Source organism: Carettochelys insculpta, chromosome 6 (genome assembly GCF_033958435.1).
Source record: "Carettochelys insculpta isolate YL-2023 chromosome 6, ASM3395843v1, whole genome shotgun sequence".
In the NCBI taxonomy this organism is placed as follows: Eukaryota; Metazoa; Chordata; order Testudines; family Carettochelyidae; genus Carettochelys; species Carettochelys insculpta.
In genome coordinates, this window is record NC_134142.1 from 118,961,963 (window position 1) to 118,984,622 (window position 22,660).

Here is a 22,660-nt window from a genome sequence, read left to right on the forward strand (position 1 = left end):
TAGACAGACGTTGTATTGGGGATGGTCTAGATGGTGCTTGGTTCTGCTGTGTGGGCCAGGGACTGGACTCGGTGGCCCTCTTAAGGTCCCTTCTGGCCCTAGTGTTCTATGATTCTGTGGTCCTTGGACTTGCAATATGTTCTAGCTCTGGCTCCCTTTACTCTCACCTCAGACCTCCCTGGAGTACGTCCCATGGGTCAGGCCCGTGTGCTGCTGAGGCCAGAGCTTCCTCGTCTGCAGCGTGACCCGAGGGCAGTGTGGCTTTGTACCCTTGGGACAGGGAGGCCTGCCTCTGAGGAAAGCTGCGAGTGAAGTGTTGCCCCAGAGGCCAAACAAAGGGCAGACTTCTGTAGTCAGGCTTTTGCTGGCCATTCGGGTTTTGTGTGGGTGGTTTGGGTCCCGAAGCAATGCTAGATCCTCATCTGGTGCAAATCAGAGTAGCTCTGTGGACTTCAAAGCAATTACTATCATTGACATTACACTGATTTCCACCACTGAGGGTCTGGCCCTTCTGTTTCTGGAGGAATTACTGCAGTGCTCTAACTGTGTGCGGAATATCACCGCAATCCCTGGAAAGGGGATTGTCCTGGAGGATTGGAACCGAGGGCATTGGCCTGGGGAAATCCTAGCCCAGAGGTCTGCAACCTGTGACTCTACAGCCCCACGTGGCTCTTTAAAGACTTTTTTTATGGCCCCTGACGCTATAATTGCAAAGTTTAAAAAAACAAACAAACACACCAACCAAACCCTCCTGATTATTTTTGATAAATGGTGAATGTCTAAAAGCCCCAAAACGAACAACTTGTATCTAAATAGCAAACGATATGTGATCTCAAAACGTCAGATAACTCCCCCTTTAACCTGCGCAGAGCTTTGTGGGCGATGATGCCGTATCTGTGTTTTGATCGTGTTGCTGATAAAGTCTTGATTTGGAAAAGGCAAAGGAAGCTTGCAGCATGCCTGCTGCGAAGGGCAACCAAGCATTTTAGGAAAGGAAGCGGAAATTAAGCATGAACTAAAATTGGCATCATTAAAGTGGGTTCAGGAGTGAAAGTGACGGTAACAGTGATGCAAACATGCGCGGAAAGTGCAAGAAAATGGAAGATGTAGAAGTCTGTGAACATCCTGCAGTAAACATTACTGCATTCCAAATCATTGTGTGTGCGCTGTTCTTAAAATAGGGGTTATGAAAAGTATGGTTTGACGTTATTTATTGAGGACCATCTTGTAGTGACACACACGGTGGCCCTTGAATTACTTTTTTTTTTAACCGAATATGGAAAAAAAAAAAAAAGGCTGCTCTTGCTGTTTTGGTTGCCGTCCCCTGCACTAGATGAAAGTGGCCCAGAAGTTCACGTTGGGTGTGTGTGTATGAGCTGGTGGGAACTCAGGTCATGGATGAGTCATATTCTTGCTCAGCTGGTCTGCCCTCCTCACTCCTGGATTGATGCTCTGTGTGTGTCACGTCTTGGTAGGGAGCAGTCGGGCTTCTTCCAGGGCAGAGGGTGTCTTGCTTCGGGGTGGTCTCTGAAGCATTCGTGGAAGGAGGGGTTCAGCTTTGCCTCCTGCTCCGGTTACAGGAGTCACCTCTCCTGGGAGCGACTGGTTAATGTTACAGTCAGGTAATAAAGGGTATAATTAACGAGGAATGCTGGGCTGCATATCTTGGGGAGGGAGCAGGGGAGGCGTGGGCTGTGGCTGGCAGGGAGTGTGGGCGGCCGTGATCAACCCCCCAAACTCCTGGGATGCTCCAGAAGGGTGAGTGTGTGTGTGTGTTGGTTACGTCTCTCTCTAGAAAAATCACTCCTGCTTCATTCTGTAAGCCAGATGCTCTCTCTTCCCTTTGCAGATTTGGCTGGGTTGGCCCCTTCCGAATCACGAGTGTCTCACCCCATGGGAGGGACAGAGTCAGGGGTGCCCCTTGGGGAGCAGCGTGTTGGTGCTGTGCCTCCTGTCTCCCTGGGGATCCCTTATCACTGGTGGGTGGAGCTGATTGGGGTCCTCATGCTTCCTCTGATCCCTGCATCCCCCATCCTGGGTGGGAGTGCTTAAAAGTATGTATGTCTGGCCTTGCTCAGACAGGCCTGGGTGTAGCCCGGCAGGCAGGAGGGTTGCCCCGGGCCGGGGATGAGGAAGAGGCGCTGGAGAATAGCTGTACACCCCCACGCCAGCTCCTTTACCTTAGACAGTGTTTGGGTAGAACTCTCTCCCCTAGATGCTTCAGACTGACGGCCAGGCCGCCCGCCAATGAGTCGGAAGGGAAGTGTAAACAGCAGGGGGCTGCCAGCAGAGCCCGGGGGCTGGGAATGTGCCGATGCTGCAGCTCAGTGCGCTGGTTTCACAACTCATCCTGCCAGTGCACAGGAAGCCTCTGGCAATGACATGCACAGGGCAGCCCCTAGCAGCGCTCTCCAGTCCCGCGACGCCTCGGGGGAGACGCAACTGTGATGCCTGTCGCACCTCGGTGCTCTGGGGCAGTGGGGTAGAAAGCCAGCCGGCGTGTAGTACAGCCCCCTGGCATGGAGTCACTTCACTGCAAGCAAAGCAAGCACCCCTCCTGCTCTGCCAGCTCGGGGGAGCTGATGCATGTGGGGGCGTGGTTACTGCGACTGCCACATGTGGGCACAAAGCGCCAGTTTACTGGGGCTGCTCTGGCACTGCCTACGGAAATGCTGTCTGGAAAGGCAAGTGCAGGACTGGGAGCCAGGAGCTTCTGGGTTCTGCTGTCCTACCATTGCTCTACATGGTGCTCTGCCAGTGACTCCCTGTGGGGCCTTGGTAAAGTCACCTGAGTGCTCAGTGCTTCCGTTTCTTCCCCCTCTGTACAGTGGGAAGAATAGCTCAGAAAGAGGGCTCTAGTGAGTGGCTTACCTATGGGATGGGCTTAATGGTCTATGCTAAGAGCCCTTGGCTTTGTAGCACTTTGTCATATGTAGTGCCCAGCTCAGGTACAAAATCTGTGTCTACATGGGCAAAACTGATTCGTGGCCATCTCAGCCACATCCGTTTACCCATGGATGTAAAGCAGAGAGCTGCAGATTTGTGGGGCTCTTGCCACGTATAGTCTGCAGCTCTTGAACGCTTTCCATAATGGACTGAGTCACTGGTTTCCAGGCTCTTGTCATATGGGTTAAATGGGCATGAGAAGTCATCAGACTTTGCCTTTTTCTAGAGCCTTGCAAACCAAGGTCTACCATCCCATTACAAACATAAAGGAGTTTGTAACCCCAGAGCCTTGGGAGCATGTACTAGGGAGAGTGAGGTCTCTGCTCTACAACCTTGGCTGAGAACCAGCTGGCCTATAGCTCATGTGGTAGCATGCAGGGCTTTAGCCCTTAAGGTTTCAGGTTCAGTCCCTCCTGCCAACAACCCGGGTGCATTGGCCTTACAAGTGGGTGAGCATGTGCCCTTTGAACTGGCTTGTAATACCTTGTGAACTGGGTCATAATGCCCTGCCCACTTGGTGCTGATCGTTGTTCCCAGTTGTCCGATGGAGAAACAGAGGCACGGAGAGTTTGTGTGACTCACCCAAGTTCCCACAGAAAGGCAGTGGCAGACCCAGGTGTAGAAGTCAAATGTTCTGCCTCTCTGGCCACTGCTCATGGCTGCCTCAGTTAGCTTTGCTGTCTCGTATGTCCAGCGTAAAAGCCAGAGCGCTGTTTGCTCCACATCAATGTGTGTGGGGGACATCTTTCAAGACACAAATGGCAGCTGAACCCCTTATCCCTCCCCACTCATGCTCTCCAGGGCAGTGGGGCACCAAATGCTTTGTAATTCCTGCTTCTCTTTCCTGCCTACGGCAGCTTTTCTCGCACTCACTTCTTCCCTGTGCCGAAGTTCAGCAGCCCATTAAAATGGTTGACCTTGTCATCCTCTCCAGGCGCTCACATCTGGTTCTCGTTAACGCCTCCCAGGATGCAGCTCTCTGTCAGTTGCTCTCCCTGCCTCCCACCCCTTTTGTGACCCAGGGAGGATTATGGGTGATTAGAAGACAGGCAGCGAAGCAAGTATAGACGGGGGAGGGACTGTTATAAATAGAAATACCGTAAACTTATCAGCCTATCACTGGAGGTGAATTCTGGTTTTAATCTCTCAGACCCATAAATACAAGGACTGAAAGGGGAAGGGCGCTGTTAACCCTTTCAGAGGGTGGTGAAATGCTCCAGCCCTCAGGCACGCATTGTGCGTGGGACATGGGGAGCAGAGAAGTGTGTGAGGGTCCCCACCATGGGGGGGGGTTGCAGCTTGTGGACTGGGGGCTTGGGAGCCCCATGGGATATGAGTAGAGATGAGCTGAAAACACAACGGAGGTGGGCGGATGCTGCAGGCTCTGTTCGGAAGCTGATCGTGTTGGGAAGGCAGAGAGAACCAGTCCAAACAGTGGGATTCCTGACATTCTCCCACGTACAGGGGCCTCTGCTCTCCCAGCTCCCGACTCCTTGGCTGGCCTGTCCTTCCCAAACAAGCTTTCCCTCAGCCCCCTGGGGGGGGATGGGGGGCAGGGAGAGAGGGTATGACTCCAAAGGAGCCTCCAGGGGCATTACAGGGCAGGGAGGGGTGTTTTGGGAAGGGTTGTGAAGTGAGGGGGGTGGTGCCCAAGGGAATGGAGGGAAAAGTGATTCTGGGGTGGCACTAGGTACCTGGGATGGAGACTGGCCCACCAGAACATGGGAAGGGCTAGGTCAGGGTTCTGCAGCCCGCAGCTCTGAAGCTACATACAGCACTTTAAGGACTTCTGTGGCTCCTGATGCTATAATTGAAAAATTAAAAAAAAAAAAACCAAAAAACTCTGGATTATTTGAAAAGCTCAACAATGAGCCCAACTCCTATCTAAATAGCAAATGATGCGTGATCTCGAAATACTGAATAATTCCCCTTTTAACACGTGCAGTGCCTTGTGGGAGATGATGCCGTATCTGTGTTACGATTGTGCTGCGAATAAAGTCTTGGTTTTGAAAAGGCAAAGGAAGCTTGTGACGTTCCTGCTGTGAAGGGCGACACACGTTTGAAGAAAGAAAACTGAAATGAAACATGAAGTAAAATTGGCATCATTAAAGGGGGTTTGGGCGTGAAAGTCCGGAAGACGATGCGCGCACACACAGGCGCACACGTGAAGTGTGAGGAAATAGGACACGTAAAAAAATTGTGAACATCCTGCAATAAACGTATTTCATGACAAATGATTGTGTGTGCATCGTTTTTAAAATCGGGGTGACAAAGAGTACAGTTTGGCGATATTGATGGAGGACCGTCTCATAGTCACATGCATGGAGGTGCTTGAATTATTGAATTTTTTTTACTGAATTGGAAAAAATGGCCCTTCTTGCTATTTTGATTGCCAACCCCTGGGCTAAGCAACCTGGCAGCCTCTTGGAATGTTTTTGCAGCAGGAGCGACTACGCGGGATTACAAACAGGCGAGCATCCCAGAAGGTTTTGGAACAGGAAGCTCCTGAAGTGGCTCTGGGGTGAGTTAAACTCTGCCTTTGTGTTAAAATGGGTAGCACGAAGTCTCTCCACTGAGGTCAGCAGAGTTACTGCAGGTTCGCTGCACGGTGACCTGTGGGAGAATTTAGCTTGCTGAGTTTTGGGGGCTCCTGAGCTGTGTCTACACGTGCACGCTACTTCGAAGTAGCGGCACTAACTTCGAAATAGCGCCCGTCGCGGCTACACGCGTCGGGCACTATTTCGAAGTTAACTTCGACGTTAGGCGGCGAGACGTCGAAGTCGCTAACCTCATGAGGGGATCGGAATAGCGCCCTACTTCGACATTCAACGTCGAAGTAGGGACCGTGTAGACGATCCGCGTCCCGCAACGTCGAAATTGCCGGGTCCTCCATGGCGGCCATCAGCTGGGGGGTTGAGAGGCGCAGTCTCTCCAGCCCCTGCGGGGCTCTATGGTCACCGTGGGCAGCAGCCCTTAGCCCAGGGCTTCTGGCTGCTTCTGCGGCAGCTGGGGATCTATGCTGCAGGCACAGGGTCTGCAACCAGTTGTCAGCTCTGTGTATCTTGTGTTGTTTAGTGCAACTGTGTCTGGGAGGGGCCCTTTAAGGGGACGGCTTGCTGGTGAGTCCGCCCTGTGACCCTGTCTGCAGCTGTGCCTGGCACCCTTATTTCGATGTGTGCTACTTTGGCGTGTAGACGTTCCCTCGCAGCGCCTATTTCGATGTGGTGCCGTGCAACGTCGAAGTTGAACATCGACGTTGCCAGCCCTGGAGGACGTGTAGACGTTATTCATCAAAATAGCCTATTTCGATATTGCTACATCGAAATAAGCTATTTCGATGTTGGCTTCACGTGTAGACGTAGCCCTGGAGACGTTGCTGGTCTTGCGATGCAGCCTGTAGAGCTGTGAGTGGCAGGGGACTCTGGAGGATGTTAAAGACCATGGCACGCTCTGGGCAGGACTCGGGAAAGCAGGGACCTCTGGAGCTGGTGCGTTGGGCAGAATTACAGATGGCGACGGGTGCCATCAGAGTTAGCACTTTGAGCTCATTGACTGGTTGCTGCTGCCCTTTGCTTCATCTCCCTTTGATTGGGACTTGCAAATGAGTTGTTCAGTTTGCTGGGGAGCTTTTGGGGTGTGCCACCTCACAGGTCCCTTTTCCGTGGCTTTCTACTCCCTCTTAATCTCCCGTTGCAACGGGAGGAGGGGCATGGCTAACATCATTAGGAGCTTGTGACTCGGTCTAAAGAGAGGTATTAGCTTTCCATTAATCACGTAAGCTGGCTTTTGGTAACAGTCCCTACTACACAGCCGTTTTCAGGCAAAGAGATGCTCTTAAGAGCTTGGCTCAGCCGCAGGCATTCCAGAGATGCTTTCTGCCCCACACAGACCAGCAGGCACGCAGAGGACCAGAAGAAGGACTGAAGGGGAGGAGAGTCCCACTGCTGGCCAGGATGGATCAGAAGTAATGAGAGATGGGGACTGGCTCTGAAGTTGGCTTGCAATTGGGCCGGCAGTCAGCTGGGGACAGGGAATGGAGTTGCCTCTCAGAGCCGAGCAGCTCAACGTCCCTTTGCATTTGGCTCAGCGGCCTCCAGCTTCTTGTTGAGAAAAGTCCTTCGTTGGCTTTATTTGTAGTAGGCAGAGAATTGCCCCTCCCCACCCTCCCTCCAGCTGGTCCCCCGCCGCTGCCGCTGTTATCAGTGCCCTGGTAGCTGCAGAGCAGTTCAGCTGACGCACCTTATCGCACCCTTTGCTGGGGTGTCGGTGGAATTTTCGCGAAGGTGACCTTTCCGGCAAGGTGGCTGGGAGGGTGTGAGCAGCCAGGCCCCGGGGGTTAGACAGTGGAATGGCTGCAGTCTATCCCCAAGGGATGTACATTGGTCCACCACGCTGGAATTCTGTCTGTGTGTACAGACCTTATTAGAGCTTTGGCCTGGGAAAGGGGCCTTCTGAAACCAGCCACTGACAGCACTCTGCTGAGGGAAGCTTGGGTCTGTGGGCCCTTTGCTTCTGGAGATCCGGACTGTGGGACAAGGGGGTTTCTGAATGGTTCCCTGGTGGGCACTTGTCCGCATCAGCCCCTGCTGTGGTATGATTGAAAGTCTTGGCCCGAGGGAGAACAGGCACTGGAATCGCAGGGGAGCTGAGTGGTGGCTTGACAAGCACTGGCAAACCATGGTGAGGCAGGGCTGGAGGAGCTGGGGTCCACCAGCTCAGGGGAGAGGAGCTCTGAGGGCTGGGCTGGAGCGGTGGAGCACTGCTAGACAGGCCCGGAGCTGCATGTGGGGGATTGGATCATCAGGGACAGGGGGATGTTTTTGCTCCGGGTCTGGCAGAGAAGCAGCAGCACAGCAGCTGGGGGAGGCGTTTCCAGCACCTACCTGCACTAATCCGGCTCCGGCGAATGCTGCCAGATCTCTGGGCTCCTGACCCAGAAAACCCCCCTCTGCTCTGCAGATCCACCCTGCGCATTGCGTGCCTCGAAGGAGGCTTTTCTGGTGAGGGGCTGGATCCCCTGGCCACAGCTGGGGAGCAAACCCGACGTTCCTGCACCTCACCGTCCTCCTCTCTGACTGCACTGCAAAAGCCTCTGCGGTCTCGGCACCCAGAGATGCCCAGTAGTCCAACCCCTGGCTTCTCTGTGGGATCCCAACCCGCACGCTGAGGGGTTGAGGACTCCAAGGGCCGCGAGCCTCCTTTCCTCCTGGCCTGCTGTTGGCGGGAGGGGGTACGGCACACAAAGGGTTAGGTGTTCTTTCAATGGAATCCCTGCCCTGGCTTTTCTCTCTGGCCTGAGTTACCAAGGAAAAGATTCCCCCATCCCACCCCCGTTCGCTTGGCAAAATTCCTAGCTGGATTTACTTCTGCCGATTTGCTTGTCTTGGTATGAAAGGGCTTTGCGCAGGGGAAGGCGCTGATTGGCTGGGTGCCGGCTGAAGCCCCTCTTTTCCCCGTTTGCGGTTCATTGAGTGACCTTTCCCTGCAGCGTGGCTCGGGGCGGGGGGCTGGGTGGGGGGGTGGTCCTTTGCCAGCGTGCGCATGCCTCTGCCCAGCCGGTGACACATCACCTCGAGCTGAAGGGATCGGGCTGTCCTGGGAGGGCCGTCTTGGTTAGCCAAGCTCTGGGACGGGGGCTGGGGCTGCTCTTCCCTTTCTTGGCAGTGCCTTTGGCACTTGGGTTTGGCAGAGGCCCCAGCGGGCCACACACTCCTACTCCAGCAAGGCCGATAAGGAGCATAGTTCTCTGGAAGAACCCCAGCCTGGCTTCCATGGCACGGGAGGGACGGGGTGGGCCTATGGGAGAAAGGGGAAGACAGCCTAACGTGGCCCTCGCAGGAGTGGGAGGGCAGCGGAGATCTGGCAGGGGAGCAGCGGAGAGATTGCAGCAAGTTCTGCAAAACCCAGGCCGGGGTCCAGTGGGGGGAGGAGGAATGAAACTGGACTTCCAAATCCCCCTACAGAGCCCACCTGGTGCGGCCCTGTTGCAGGGCACAAGCCGTGGGCTCCTGCAGCCCACACCAAACTGCTCTTCTGCCAGGGGGAGTAGCCCAGGCAGCCAGTGGCTCCCACAGGTGGTGGGCATGGCTCCCAGGCTGCCCCGCTTGCAGATGCCGCCTCGCATCTGACACAGGGTTGGCAATGTGGCACTCAGCTCCCCGCGTGGCACCTGCAGCTCATGTGAACGACGCCCTGCGCTGCTGCCAGGCACCGCATTTCTCAGGGGCTCGGTACACGGGAGCCCAGCGGGACCTACAATTCACCATCCCGTACATCCTGCGTCCCACATATGTTTATAACTCTGCCTCGTCCTCCGGGGCACCACTGAGCCTGAGAGATGCACTTCCCCGCTGGTGGGACGACAGGTGGATGCCGGGGGTGGGGGGGTGTCTATCTAACAGAGCGTGCTTGCTGGCCACAGTTTAACAAACCTCTGCGCTCTGTCCCAAGGGGGCTGCGTTACTGTGGGGGTAGATGTCCCTCCTCTAAAGTGCCTCTGAAATCCTTGGGGAGAAGAACTGCTCTAAAAATGTAAATTATTACGACCGGCTTGCTCCTGGGGCAGCTCACTTTGCACTTTGTAGAAAAGTCCGACTGGCTAATCAAGGGGGCCCTCCCGCAGGGCGCTGGAGGGTACAAGATTAGAAAGGTTCCTTCGCACTGCGCCCTCTGCTCCTGTGGGTGTGTTCGGCTTAGGGACCGGAAAAGCGAAGAATACGGCTTGGCCTCCCCAGAGCTTTTGGGGGGAAATCTCTGTCCATTGCTGCAGCATCAGTGCAGCTCCACTTGGAATAAAGACAGGTGGGATGTAGACCTGATCTGAGCAGGGTTCAGTCAGTCAGCATTAAAGTGTGGCTCTGCTTAAAAAACAAAACCAAAAAACAAGTGTGCTCTCTTTGGGCTGCATGAGGCTGAGTGGTGTGAGCAGTCCCTATATCCTTCTGTGGTGGACAGGCCTGGGGTAGGAAGAGGAGCTGTAAGTCCCTTTTCTCATGGCTCTCGCCCCTTCTCTTTTTGGCAGGCCACGACATCAACGGAGCCTTGGAACCGTCCAACATCGACACCAGCATTCTGGAAGAGTACATCAGCAAGGAAGACTCCCCTGACATGTAAGTGCCTTGTCTGCAGGCAGCCTGGTGGGAGCGGGCGGCTGAGGGCAGAACTGGTGGCCCATTTCTTGAGGAGAATTTGAAGTCTCTTCTCCCAGGGGTTTCTGTGCCTCATTTGGAAATTGCTTCCCTGCCCCCTTCTGCCTTTCTCAGGGCCCCTGTCTAGGGCTCTGGGCTCTCCCAGTCGTCTTCAGTCCCCCTATTTCTGTTCCCCAACCTCCTCCTTTTTGTTCCTGCATCCCCTTTTCTATTGGCCTTCCTCCCCTGTAGGAGCAGGGAAGAACCCTTTAACTCCAGTCGTAGAGCTCCCCTGCTACCTTGGGATAGGACAAAATGGGCACAAGGAAACATCAGAGGGATGCTCCCTTTGCTGATGGGACTAGCTGCTGGGAGCAGAACACACCATTGTTTTGTGGGGAGAATGCCCCAGCCAGGAGGGCGCTGAGAAAAGAAGCACCTCGGTGGTAACTTCAGGGCATGCTCCCCACGCCAGTCCTGGGCGCGCTGACTCTCCAATGCAGCCAGAGGGAGCACACCCCATGGGGGCACGTGGTAGGGCGCAGACGTGGAGGGGAGGGGGTGCTGTCCTGTTCCCAACCGGGGTTTGCTGCACTGGGCTGGGTGGAGCCTGCCGTGGGGTCCTCTTGGCACATCTGGTGAAGCAGAGTGGGGTTTGGCCTGGCTTTGCCTGGGAGCACTCCGAGGAATTCCCGAGTGGTGCAATGGGGCCTGAATCGGTGCCACCGCATGGGGCCAAGGGGAGGTGCACTGCTGGAGTTGCCACTGTCCCCAGGAGTCCTAGAGCTGAGGTCCTGGGCAGTTCTTGCCTTTGAAGGTCTATGGGCAGTTTTTGAGGCTGGGTAGTTCCCTTCTGCCTCCCTCCATCCCGCAAATCCTCTGTCGCTCCCTTCCTGAGCCCTGGGGCGCCTGCTTCCCAGGGGTAGGCATGACTGGGCGCAGACGGGCTGCAGGGCAGGCGAAAGGGGTAAAGCCCCACTGAGGTCCTTGACTTCTCTCCCACAGCTGCTTCCCTGACATCCCTCCCTCCGCCAGCTACGTGCACACCCAGGCTTCCAGCTCTGCCGCTGCCAGCGCCCCCGTTGCCAGCTCCATCTCCAGCGGCTCCCATGTGACCAACCCGGCTTCCAGCGGTTCCCTCCATCTCTGTGCCCCCAGCAGCCAAGGCCCAGGCCGTCATGGCCCTCTTTTGTCCACCCCCTGTGGGCCCAGCTATGCTGCTCACCTCAACTGCAACAACAACAATGGCATGGTGGTGCCCAAAGGGTACCTCGGCGGCCACTGCCTGAGTAACGTGGTACCTCCAATCAAATCGGAGCCCAAGGCCTCCTACGCACCCGGGTAGGTGTGGCTGGTGGAGAGAGGTGTTTCCCCACCTGTAGGTCGTTCTACAGCTCTGAGCCCTGCTGTGTTCGTCTTTCTGGTGACTAAACATTGATTCAAGGGCTTAGTTGTTAGTGCTGGAGTTTGAGCGCGTTGGCTGTGGCCTTCGTGGTGTGCATGGGGCTCGGTGAAATGGTAAAGTCCCATAGGAGAGCAGATGGCATTAAAGCAAAGACCAAAGAGTTTCCTGGAACACAGAACAGGAGCCTCTGCAAGTGCATGATGGGAGAATCTTGGAATCTCAGGTGGGAACAGGGACATACTTGCAATCCATTCCAGATTGAGAAGATCCTCTTGCCAAGATCTCCCTGGGGATGTCCCGAGTGAAAGGTGGCTGCTGACTTACAGAGGTGGAGTCTGATGCCCTCAGTGCTTTGGGCTGGTATTTGCTAGCTCACATGCTGTGTAGGAAGGAGATGGACTCATGGCATCTAACACACTAGCCACTGGCCCCATGTGGGTAGTTGACTTGAGCAAATAAATATATTTGCAGACTAGTGCAGCTTGTTTGCTGTGCAATAGTCATGAGAGTGGCAAGTGGTTGGACACCGGGGAGATGGACCCTGGGTTGGATTTGCACTTTCACTGGATTCTAGGCTTGCCATCTTCAGGGAGGTGGAGGACCGAGTTTCTGCATCTCTGAGGGATGGTGGAATGGCTGTAGCTCCCAAGGGTGGGAGAAAGCACCCCCCATGCACACTGGTCATACACCTTTAATTCCCAGCAGCCGTTACTCCCTGGCCCTGGCTGGGAGTAGTCCTTTCCTGACTCTTTCAAGAGCATTGCGGGGAGACCCTTTCCTGCCTGCTGGCAGAGGAAGAAGTGAGGCATCAATGAAAACTGCCATAGTGCCCGCCAGCAATATGGCACCACGCACCTTCTGTCGCATGACCTGCCCCAGGGCCTGACCCATCCTGGAAACATCCCCTGCTTACCCCCATTGGGTCACATGGTGCATGGACTTGCTGGGTTACTTCTGCAGCCATCTCCTTCCTCTTTGGAATTGGTGGGTGCAGAGGCCAAAGCCGGGGCAGCGCCCCAGTTTTGTGAACATCTGGCATGTTCTCCTCCACCTGGTGATGCCAACACGGAGAACAAGGGGTTGGGAAGGATGTGAATTTACAGGGCCAAATTCAGTTCTGCTGCAATGCCATTGTGGCCTTTGGGTTGGGCTTGGCCATTGGAGGAACTTGGGAAAAGCCTCATGCCTGAGGCAGGATAGAGAAAATCAAAGATGGCGTCTGTTCCCGTTGTCATTCCCATTCGGGGGAGTGACACACGGGTTTTCCATGCTGTGAGTATGTGAGGCAGACAAAGCCTGACAGGGGCCATCAGTCATGTTCAGGACTCACCCAGCAGAGGGCATGAGAAATGAGCCTTTTTTGTCCTTGTCCTCTGCCAAGAGGGCCAACAAGGCTCAGAGAGCCAACGGTGGCCATGGCTGGTGTGATAACAACCCCTGCCTCATGGGCTGGGCCCACTGAGTGGCAGTTGGCAGGTGATGACTTTGGGTCTCTAATAACCTTGGCTTCGGTCACACTGGCATCCTGAGACTGTCCCCCTTTGTGTCACCCAGTCCATGATTTGGGGTCCCAGTGTCGTGGAGGTGAAGGGCTTCATACCCTACCCAGTCCCTTCGCCTTGGAGGGATCCCTTGTGCCTTTTGTTGCAGGAATTCCATGAATTGGCTCCTGAGGTGACTTTGCAGCAACTCCAGTTTGGTTTCCATCATCTGACTGCAATATTCTTTCCCTTCCTCCCACCCCAAAGGCATGTTAGGCTTGGTCTGCACTTAAATTGTAAGTCAGTGTAGCCATGTTGATTATATAGGTAGTCCGTCATGTCAGGTGTGAAAAATCCACACCCCAAAGCACTGTTATTACCCTGGGGGCACATCAGCGTCAGTGCAGTGAGGCTGAGGGGAGACTGTTGTTGCAGGGGATGGTGTTCTTAACGCTGCCAGAAAAATCCCGTCCATTACTAAGCTCCAGGGTTGTGCTGCTATTAGTCCCTGTAGCGTCGACATACTCTGAACCAGCTCATATCTACACCCCCGCCCTTCAAGCCTGCATTTCGGCACCCGGGCTGTTAAGATCAGCTGGGACACTGGTGGTAGGTTTGTTTATCCAGGGGCAGGGTGTTCTCTGCAACTGGATCTGATGGAGACCAAGTCTTTTGACCTCTCCTGCACGCTCCCTGGCCTGTCTGTTTTCCCAGGCTGTCTCTGAAGGGCGCTGGGGAGGAGCCGTTTAGCTTTTCCGTAAGGGCTGGGAGGGCTGAAAAGCTGAAGTTGGATCAAACTGGATTTGTCTGTGTGTGGTTTTTAAATGATTAGAGCGTCCCAGTGCACGGAGCTTGTGTTCAGCCTCATGGAGTAAGGGAAAATAAATGGTAACAGATCACTTTCCTCCTGCCCCTCTGCACCCAGGAAGTTCCTCATCGATCCCTTTATCCCCCAGACATGGTGCATTGGATGAGGCCAATAGAGTTTCCTCTTCATATTTGGTTCCCTTTTGCAGAGTTAGGGCCAGATTCTGCTCTCTGTGCCACCAGTGTAAATCCAGCAGAATTCCATTGACCTCTGTGGTCGCTACTCCGGATTCACCCAGGGGTGAGAGAAAGCTGAATGTGTCTCTCAGCCTCACAGCCCTTGCTTTCGTGCACCAGATCCGGGAACAGAGCCAGGCTCCCCATTTTCTACAGGGTGAAACCCATGGTCCTTTTCTGGGGGATAGATACATTTGTTTGGCTTCCTTTAACGGGGTGCAACATGTGGGGAGAAGGCTGATAGCAGGTGAACAGAACGGCTGTGAAATGAAATGCCAACACAGCCCAGGGAGGTACTAGGCAGGGGTGCTGACAGGTGCTCCAGTGCCAGCCTCCTCCAGCAGGAGGCACTGCAGCAAATGGGCTGAGGCCTTGGCTGTTGGACCCAGAGCTCCCCGGTAAGACATGCAGCAGAGAATGGAGTAGGGGCTCTGGCTGGGTAAGGGTTTCACCTACTCCGATCCCAGCCTGAGGCTATGTAGGTAATTGTGGGAAGCACAGGAAGGGGAGGAAGTAGCTCAGTGGTTAGAGCATTGGCCCTCTAAGCTTAGAGTTCTGAGTTCAATCCTCAAGGGGGTCTTTTAAGGGCTACATTTTAAGGGGAAAAAAAAATCTTCCAGGGAGGGTGATGAGTGATGGTTCCTGCTATGAGGGCAGGGGACTGGCCTTCATGACCTTTCAAAGTCCCTTCCAGTTCTACAGCTGGGAGCTGTAGGAGACCAGTATGGAGGAGCTGAGCATGGGGACCTCCTCATGGCTTTTTCAGTCCCAGTGTTCCCTGGTAGTGCAGAATGCTCTAAGGATGGGGCAGGAGACCTGGGTGTGAGCTCTGGAGCCAGCATCTGCCATCAAGAGCCATTGTGGGCAGCAGGGTTAGCCATAGTGGTGCTTGAATGGGACCGACAATGAGCAAACCAAAAGGCTTGATTTTGCTGGAAGCTGGCATGCAGTGACTTCCTCTCCTCTTTCTCCATTGCTCTCCAGCACCTTACCCGACTCTCCCCCGGACTCTGGATCAGAAGCCTACTCCCCCCAGCAGGTGAATGGTAAGTGCTTTTTTTAAAAAAACAAAAAAAAAAAAGCCCAAACCTCCCAGCCTCCCCCTCTTTGTTTTATGAAAGTGGTTGGCTCTGAAATCTTTATCAGACGGGAAAAACAGACGGCTGTAATACGTGGAGAGATTATCAGTTAGTAAATATCCCTAGACTTTCACCTATTGTTCTCCGGCTGGTCTTTGAAAGGGAGGAAAGGAGGGAGGGAGAGGGGGCGGAGGGATGGATCCACGCACATGCAGCGGCGGAAGAGAGACTCGGACCCAAGCAGGGTGCGAAATGGAGTCTGTGAGCCCCCCTTTGCTGGCGTCCATGGCAGGCGTGTAAAGCAGAGAGCCGGGGCGCAGGCACCTCCAGGAAATGAAGCCCTGCTTGCGGAGGCACTAATGAACTCGCTGTTTGGCGGTAAGTTCTTGCTGATCCTTTGCCTGCCCTCTGAGGAGTCCTGCCAGTCTGAGGGGGGCACCTCTCTGTCTCCCTTCTGCCTCGCGTGACCCTGGGAGGCGGAGTCACAGCTGCTCTGTCCCACTTGGCTTCGTGCATGCGGGGAGAAGTGGGTGGATATTGCTTGGTCCTGAAGGCGATGTCCCCAGGCCTTGACAGCAGCTCTCAGGAGTGTCTGACCAGGTGGCTGAGGTGGTGGGAGGGGTCATGCCAGCTTGCCCACCTCCCCACAGTCGTTCCCCTCTACCAGGCTCCAGCCCGGTCCATGCTGGGAACGGCGCCTTCTCTTTTCTCTATGGAAGAGGTCAAGAGTTCTGTTTATCTTACTAAAAAAATCCCTGGAATTCCTCCTGGCCCTTCCTTAAATATAACAAAGAGGCCAAGCTACTCGCTGCCGGGAGGGCGGCAGATTTCTCTCACTGCCAAAGCAGCAGCACCTTCTCCTCGAGAACAGAAGAGGTGGCTCTGGAGAGCTCATCTCCATAGGCTGCTTTTTGTGAGGGAGGACTCAAACCCTCCCTTTGCCCTGAATTTGGCAGGCGCTGGATCCTCCGGAGTCTGGTTTTGACGCATGTTGTCATCATTGCGTCTTCCCCTGCTCCGGGGTGAAGCATTTGAAAACCCGCAGGCACTGTTCCCTTGAGATGCAGGCGATGAGAACGGAAGGGCTGCCAGACTGTATCAGGCCATGGCCCATCTTGCCCAGTGTTGTGTCTCAGACAGTGGCCCATAGTAGGGCTTCACGCGGTGTGTATAGAACAAAGCATTGATTCAGCCTGGTCTTCCACACCTGGCTTCTGTTAGTCAGGGGGCTAGGGTGCCCTTAAGCATGGGGCTGTATCCCTGATCACTGTAGCTAATAGCCAGCAGTGGACTTAGCCTCTGTGTATTTCTCTAGTTCTTTCAAGAACCAGTTATACTCTTAACCCGCACGACATCCCATGGCAGCAGTTGCACAGGTTAGTTGTGGGTAGTATGAGAAAAAGTACTTCCGTTTGTTTATGTTCAACCTGCAGCCTGTTCATTTCATTGGGTGGCCTCCAGCCCTAGTTTTGGTATCATTTAAAAGAGTAAATAAGACCTCTCTGTTTTTCCCACACCATTCATAATTTTACAGGCCTCTATTGTATCCCCCTTCTGTCATCTCTTTTCTAAGATGAACCGCCCCAATTCCTTTTAGTCTTGTTTCATATGGAAGCTTTTCCATACCCTTGAAGATCGTGGTTGATCTTTTTGGAATTTTTTCCAAATCAGAACTGGGCACGCTATTTAAGGTGAAGATACACTGTGGATTTATATTCTGGCACTATATTTTCTTTTTTTTATTTATTTTCTGTCCCTTTCCGAGTGGTACCTAATATATGTATTAGTGGTTTTTGACTACTAATGTGCAGTGTGCAGAAGTTTGGACAGAAATACCCCAGTGACTCCCAAGATCTGTTTCTGGGTGGGAACAGCTATTTTAGAACTACTCACCATTGCATATGTACAGTTGGATTATGTTTTTCTGCTGTACGTTTATTTGCACTTATCGACATTGAATTTTATCTGCCATTTTATTGCCTGCTCACCCGCTTTTGTCTGATCCCTTTATAACTCTTTTTAGGCAGCTTTGAACTTAGCTATCTTGATAGGTTTGTACTGCCTACTTATTTTGCCTCTTCACTGTTCACACTCCTTTCCAGAGCATTAATGAATGTGTTGAACAGCTCATTTGTCAGTGTGGATCTTGGGAGACCCTACTGTTCACCGTGCTTCATTCTGAAAACTGACTGTTCCTCTTTGTTTCCTATCTTTGAACCAGGTACTGATGTATGAGAGGACCTTTTCCCTCTTATCCCCTAGCTGCTTAGTTTCCTAAACAGCCTTTGATGAGGAAGTTTGTCAAAAGTTTTCTGAAAACCTGAGTGTGTTATAGTCATTGGATCACCCTTTTGCACAGGTTTGCTGATGCCCTCAAAGGATTCGATACAAGCTTACAAAATTTGTTTTGACTTCCTCCCCAACCCCGTATGCTGTGAACGCCTGTGTGTTTTGATAATTCTGTCTCTTTGCTATAGTTTTGACCAATCTACCCAGTACTGAAATTAGGCTTGCCAGCCTGTAACTGCCTGTCTCTCCTCTGGAGCTTTTTGTAAAAATTGACATAATGTTAGCTACTTTCTTAAGCCCCCGCTATTTAGTCTGATTTCAATGCCTAAGGTAGATTATATACTGCAGTTCTGCAATTTCATAGCTGAGGCCCTTCAGAATTCCAGGGTGAATACCCTCTGGTCTTGGTGACTTAGTACCATTTAATTTATCAGTCGGATCTCACATCTCTTCTACTGACACACAGCAGTTTGGGACAGCACTTCAGATACTGTTACAAAGAATTTGTTTATCTTCTCCACAATGTCTTTCTTGAGTGCCCCTTTAATGCTTTGGTCATGCTTCTGGTGTACGTTAAAAAAAATAAATATTGTTAGTTTTTGTATCTTTAGCAAGTTGCTTCTCAAATTTTTCCTTGGCCTGCCATATTTTACTAATTTTATTTCCCAGCATTTGTGCACCTTCTTATTTTTCTCATTAGGATTTGACTTCCAGGTTTTAGAAGGGACCCTTTTGCCTTTAATGGCCTCCATTACTCTTCTGTTTAACCATGGCAGGATTCTTAAAACCCTCCTCCTGTCTTTATTAGTATCACTATTTGGAGGTAGACTGCTAATCGGTACCTTTTTAAATAGTCTCTATGCTGCCTGCAGGCATTCTACCCTTATGACCACTCTTCTAATATACATCTAACTAGCATCATCAGTCTTGTACAGTTCTCCTTTTTTAAGGCCCCCATGTCTATACATTTAACTCACCAGGGTACTATGACCAAGCAGTTCAGCTCTATTCACCTTTTGCACCAGATCCTGTGCTGCACTTAGTTCTAAGTCAAGAACCCTGTTTGGTCCAGGACTAACAGCACTACAGTGGAGCCCAAAGGTGGTTCTCTTCTAGAATAAAGCTGGAATAGCACATGCACCATAACGGCCCCTGGCCCCATGTTCCTGCCCATGGTGCTTTGTGATTGGTCCACCCTCCCCACCCACCCTCATTGGTCTCTACCTTGCCACTGTCAAACCGCCTGACTTGAACCCCACCACAAAAAGCAGAGTGGTTCTAATGGGCTATTGCAATAGCTCTCAAACCGTGCTCCTCTCAGCTCTTCCAGGGACCTTCTCGCCCAGTCAGGAAACGTTTGACTGTCTCTAAGGGCTGTTCCAGCCCAGGGGTTTCCAGACTCTTTGTCAACGGCAGTGCAAAACACCCAGCTCCTCTCTGCACTGGGCGTGGTTGGGTCATGCTGTTCTTTATCTGGTGTTTCACTGGTATCAGGTCAGTAATGATGGGCATCACAACTGGAGGAAGAGAGGATAAACCTGGCAGGATTGCAGCCAGGTGGGGTGGGATGTCAGGAAGGCAACAACGGGGCTTCAGACCTAACCAGGGTAAAGCACGGCACCCCAATAGATGCAATAAACAGTGTTGATATACTGTGAAATGGGATGTAACCAGTCATCCTGCCCACCATATGGAAGTAAGTTCTGCATCCTCTTGTCTCTTCGCTCCTGATCTACTGTCCCTTTTCTGTGCATCCTGGTCCTGTGGCTTTGCGCCGTGGGCTGGCAGGTGTCTAGTCCCTGATTGGAGCTTGATTTTAGGAAGTGGCCAAAGTATGAGAAAGTTTATGACTCTCTGATCTTCCAAAGAATATTTTTAATGGTTCTCTTTTCTTCCTCCCCTCTGGGGCAGTGACGAGGAATGGCCTGTGTTCAGATGCCCCTCTGATGCAGTCGCAAAGTAGCACCGGGGTTTATAACAATACAAATCCTTCCATTGCTTCTGCAGAGACCCCTAGTGCGCAGTCTGGCTGGAAAGCACCGATATCCCATGCATAGAAAAATCTCGTGCCCTTACAAAGGCGTGGCTCCCCGCTCCCTAGGAGCACTCTCTGTGGAAGCAGAGTGGGCAGCTCGCTTAATTTTGCCAGGCTCCCCAGTTCCTACTAAGAAGGTTTTGGACTTGCCAGGCAGTGCCATTCAAAGGACCTGGCCAGTTCCTAGGCCTAGTATTTCCCCTTTGACGTTGCCTGGACTTCAGTCTGCCACCAGGGATCTGGCTGGGGCTCAGATCTCATTCTCCCTAATGTTAGGGGCTGAGAGGCGCTTTGATGTCCTCTGGCCCCTAGTCAGAAGCAGCCCATGTCGTGAGCAATCTCTGTTTCCTTCCTGGCAGCATGGTGGCTTCATGGAGTTGTGGACTGGCAACTGTGCGGCAGAGCATGTATCAGATGAGCTCACCCTGATCTCTAGCACAGACTGTTTACTGTAGATCCTGGGTCTGCTGGCAACTCCTTCCCTGTCCAGCTAGAGCCCTCTGCTGCTTATCTCTTCTCTCTGAGCCAGCCCTGCCAGGGCGGTACCCTTCGGCCTCACTCACATCCAGTACCTTTCGCTATTCCCATGTGTGCTGCTGATGACTAAAGCTTTGCTGCTCTGCTGGTGTCATGGAAGAATCCTCTAATCCGGCTGGCTTGAAGCCCAGTGGGAGTGAATCCTTAGGCTGGCCTGGTGTAGGTTGCATGTACAGGTGGGTGGGCCAGCTGCTTCTGGTCATTCAGCAACACCATGTCTCTGCAGCCCAGATCATCTGCCTTGTTCTCCGCAGCGGGGAGGCAATGTTTCTCTGCCTTTGAAACACCTGCAGATGCCCCTTTTCCCCATCCCAGTGTTGGGTGCTGAGACCCAGTCATTCCCTTGTGCAGGCAGAGCCATAGTCATCCCCCCGGCCCTGGCCATGAGAGACCTGCAATCACAGCCTCACATGTCCCATCCCCTAAACATACCCGATTGCTGTGTTAGGTGAAAGTCTGCGTACATGGACAAGGTTTGTCCTGTGTCTGGGGCGACGGACTTGGGTTTGTTTGGTTTAAGGGGTGAAAGCGTTTAAGTTGTAAGCGTGACATGGAAATTGAGGACCTGGTCGCTCGAGGGCCTCCACTGAATTCAGCTGTGCTAGTGGCCTAATGAGACGGGAGGTCAGAGCCCACAAGCAGGGTTTTGTGGTGATTTTCTTGCAACCTGGAAAACTGAGTTGTCTGGAGGTTTCGTATGTGGGGCTTTTTTTTTTTTCCCCCTCCATGAAAGAAAAAATCAATCCCAACTCACCTCCTGGGAAACCCCCGGAAAACCCACAGAGGTTTTATGAAAAAGTGAAGCATCAGACACAGGCTCTGTTTAATTTGCTTCATCTCTTGGCAGTCACTCGATAAGGAGTAGGACGCCTTCATGTCACCCTCCTATTTCTGAGTCCGCTGATGGCTGAGCAGGCACAGGTCTTATCACAGAAGGAGCAGGTCTTGGTAGCTATCGGAGGGGCGCAGGACAGTTTTTGATGCTCTTTTCTTCTTTTCCACCTCTCCTCATCTGCCCTGTGGTGGGATCTCTCAAATTGTGCCACCCCATCGTGAATTACCACTCTCCACGGGGGACCGTCTTGGGCAAGGTTGTGCAAAGTGTCGACACTGATGCCGCACTTTTTCACGCGCACTGTCAGTGCGTCCTAATATCGCTTCCACTGGCCCCCAACGCTCCTCTGTCCTTCTCCCAACTCGGAAAACGGAATGTGTTCTGGGAGGCGCTGATCAGACATCCAAACCAAGTGGCTGATGCAGTGAAGTTGTTGATGATTAATAGTGGCTTCAATACTGGTCATGTTCGACTCTTCCCGGACACTTGTGTTTGTGCACCCGTCATCGCAAGAGATATTTAGGATTTTCCGGATCAACACGTAATTGCCCAGATTGAAGGCCTGCAGCTCTGTAAGTAGAGTACAGTAGGGCCTCAACATTTGCGAGGGTTCCGTGTTGAGAACCCTCGCAAACATTGAATTTTGCAAACATGGCAGCCGCTCCTCCTGGAGCCTGGCTGCTGGGGCTTCTGCCCAGAGCCTCAGGGAAGTGACAGCTCCCAGCTGCTCACGAATAATTGAATTTGTAAACCCATAAGTTCACCATAAGCATAACATGCAGCCCCCCTCGTCTGCCAGTGGGAACTCCTTTTCGGCTGCCTTTAGCTTCTGTTACACTTTTACCCACAGACTTTCAGCACCTGGCTTTTTCTGAAGCCTTGACCAAACCCATTTGCATTTGCTCAGAGCAGGCTCAGTTAGTGCCGTGCTGATTGGATTACAGTTTGCAGGTCTTTCCAAAACAGATAATATTCTCAATTGAGTGGCTTGTGTCTACCATTGTCATGCCTCTACATGTTCCCACTCTGTTGACACAATGAACTGCAGTCCATTCTCCTTTGCAAACTTAGATTTGGGGGAGAAATCTGGATCCTCAATTTTAAATAGTAAAAGGGGATAAGGAAGGGATTTAAGAGAATGTTCCATCATCTAGCGATAAGCAGTGATGCTTCGCTCTTATCTGGCCCTTTTTGTTGGCAGTGATTTGCAAAGGTGGTGAGCATCATTATCCCCGTTTTACAAACGGGATAACTGAGGCACAAAGTATTGAAGTGAATTACCCAACAGTCTGGTGGCTGAGCTGGGAATAGAATGCAGGGGGTCTGATTCTCAGTCCAGTGCTCTGTCTGCTAGGCCACAGTGCCTTCCGTAACTCTGCACTTCGAACTTCCTGTTCCTGTTCTCGGCTTGACCAATGAACCGTTGTGCCTGGGACCCATCATTGTGGCTAAATATCTGAAATGTTCCCTAGCAACCTGGAATGGCTTCCATCCTTGGTTATTTAGATCAAGCTACAATTTCCTGAACTAGCAGCAATAGAATCCTCTGCCCTTGTTTTATCAAATTCCTCTCCAGCCTCATTCACTTGCTTTTGCCAAGCCTAGTTCCGCTCTGTAGAATCCCTTGTGTGAGTGGCATGAGATGTTTTGATCTAAATCCTGCTCTTGCTCAGTGTACAGACTATAACGGTTGGACACAAATGCGACATAAGGAGAGATCCTCATCTGGTTTAAGTATCAGAGGGGTAGCCGTGTCGGTCTGTATCCGCGAAAACAATGAGAAGTCCTGTGGAGCATTATAGACAACCTGATTTTTTGGAGCATAAGCTTTTGTGGGCAAAGACCCACCTGATCAGATGCCTGTGATGTCAGATGCGTCTGG

The 22,660-nt window shown here is 52.5% G+C and overlaps 1 protein-coding gene across 4 annotated transcripts in view; it reads left to right on the plus strand.

Moving 5' to 3' along the window:
* Nucleotides 1–22,660, plus strand: part of MYRF (myelin regulatory factor) — a 107,549-nt gene that overhangs the window by 28,542 nt on the left and 56,347 nt on the right. For 3 of the 4 annotated variants that reach the window (XM_074998039.1, XM_074998041.1, XM_074998042.1), the window contains exons 2-4: nt 9,968–10,055; nt 11,079–11,414; nt 14,988–15,049. In XM_074998039.1, coding sequence (XP_074854140.1) covers nt 9,968–10,055; nt 11,079–11,414; nt 14,988–15,049 — 486 coding nt within the window. Of the gene's footprint in view, nt 1–9,967; nt 10,056–11,078; nt 11,415–14,987; nt 15,050–22,660 lie in introns of those variants that run through there. The other variant, XM_074998043.1, reaches the window with a different exon arrangement.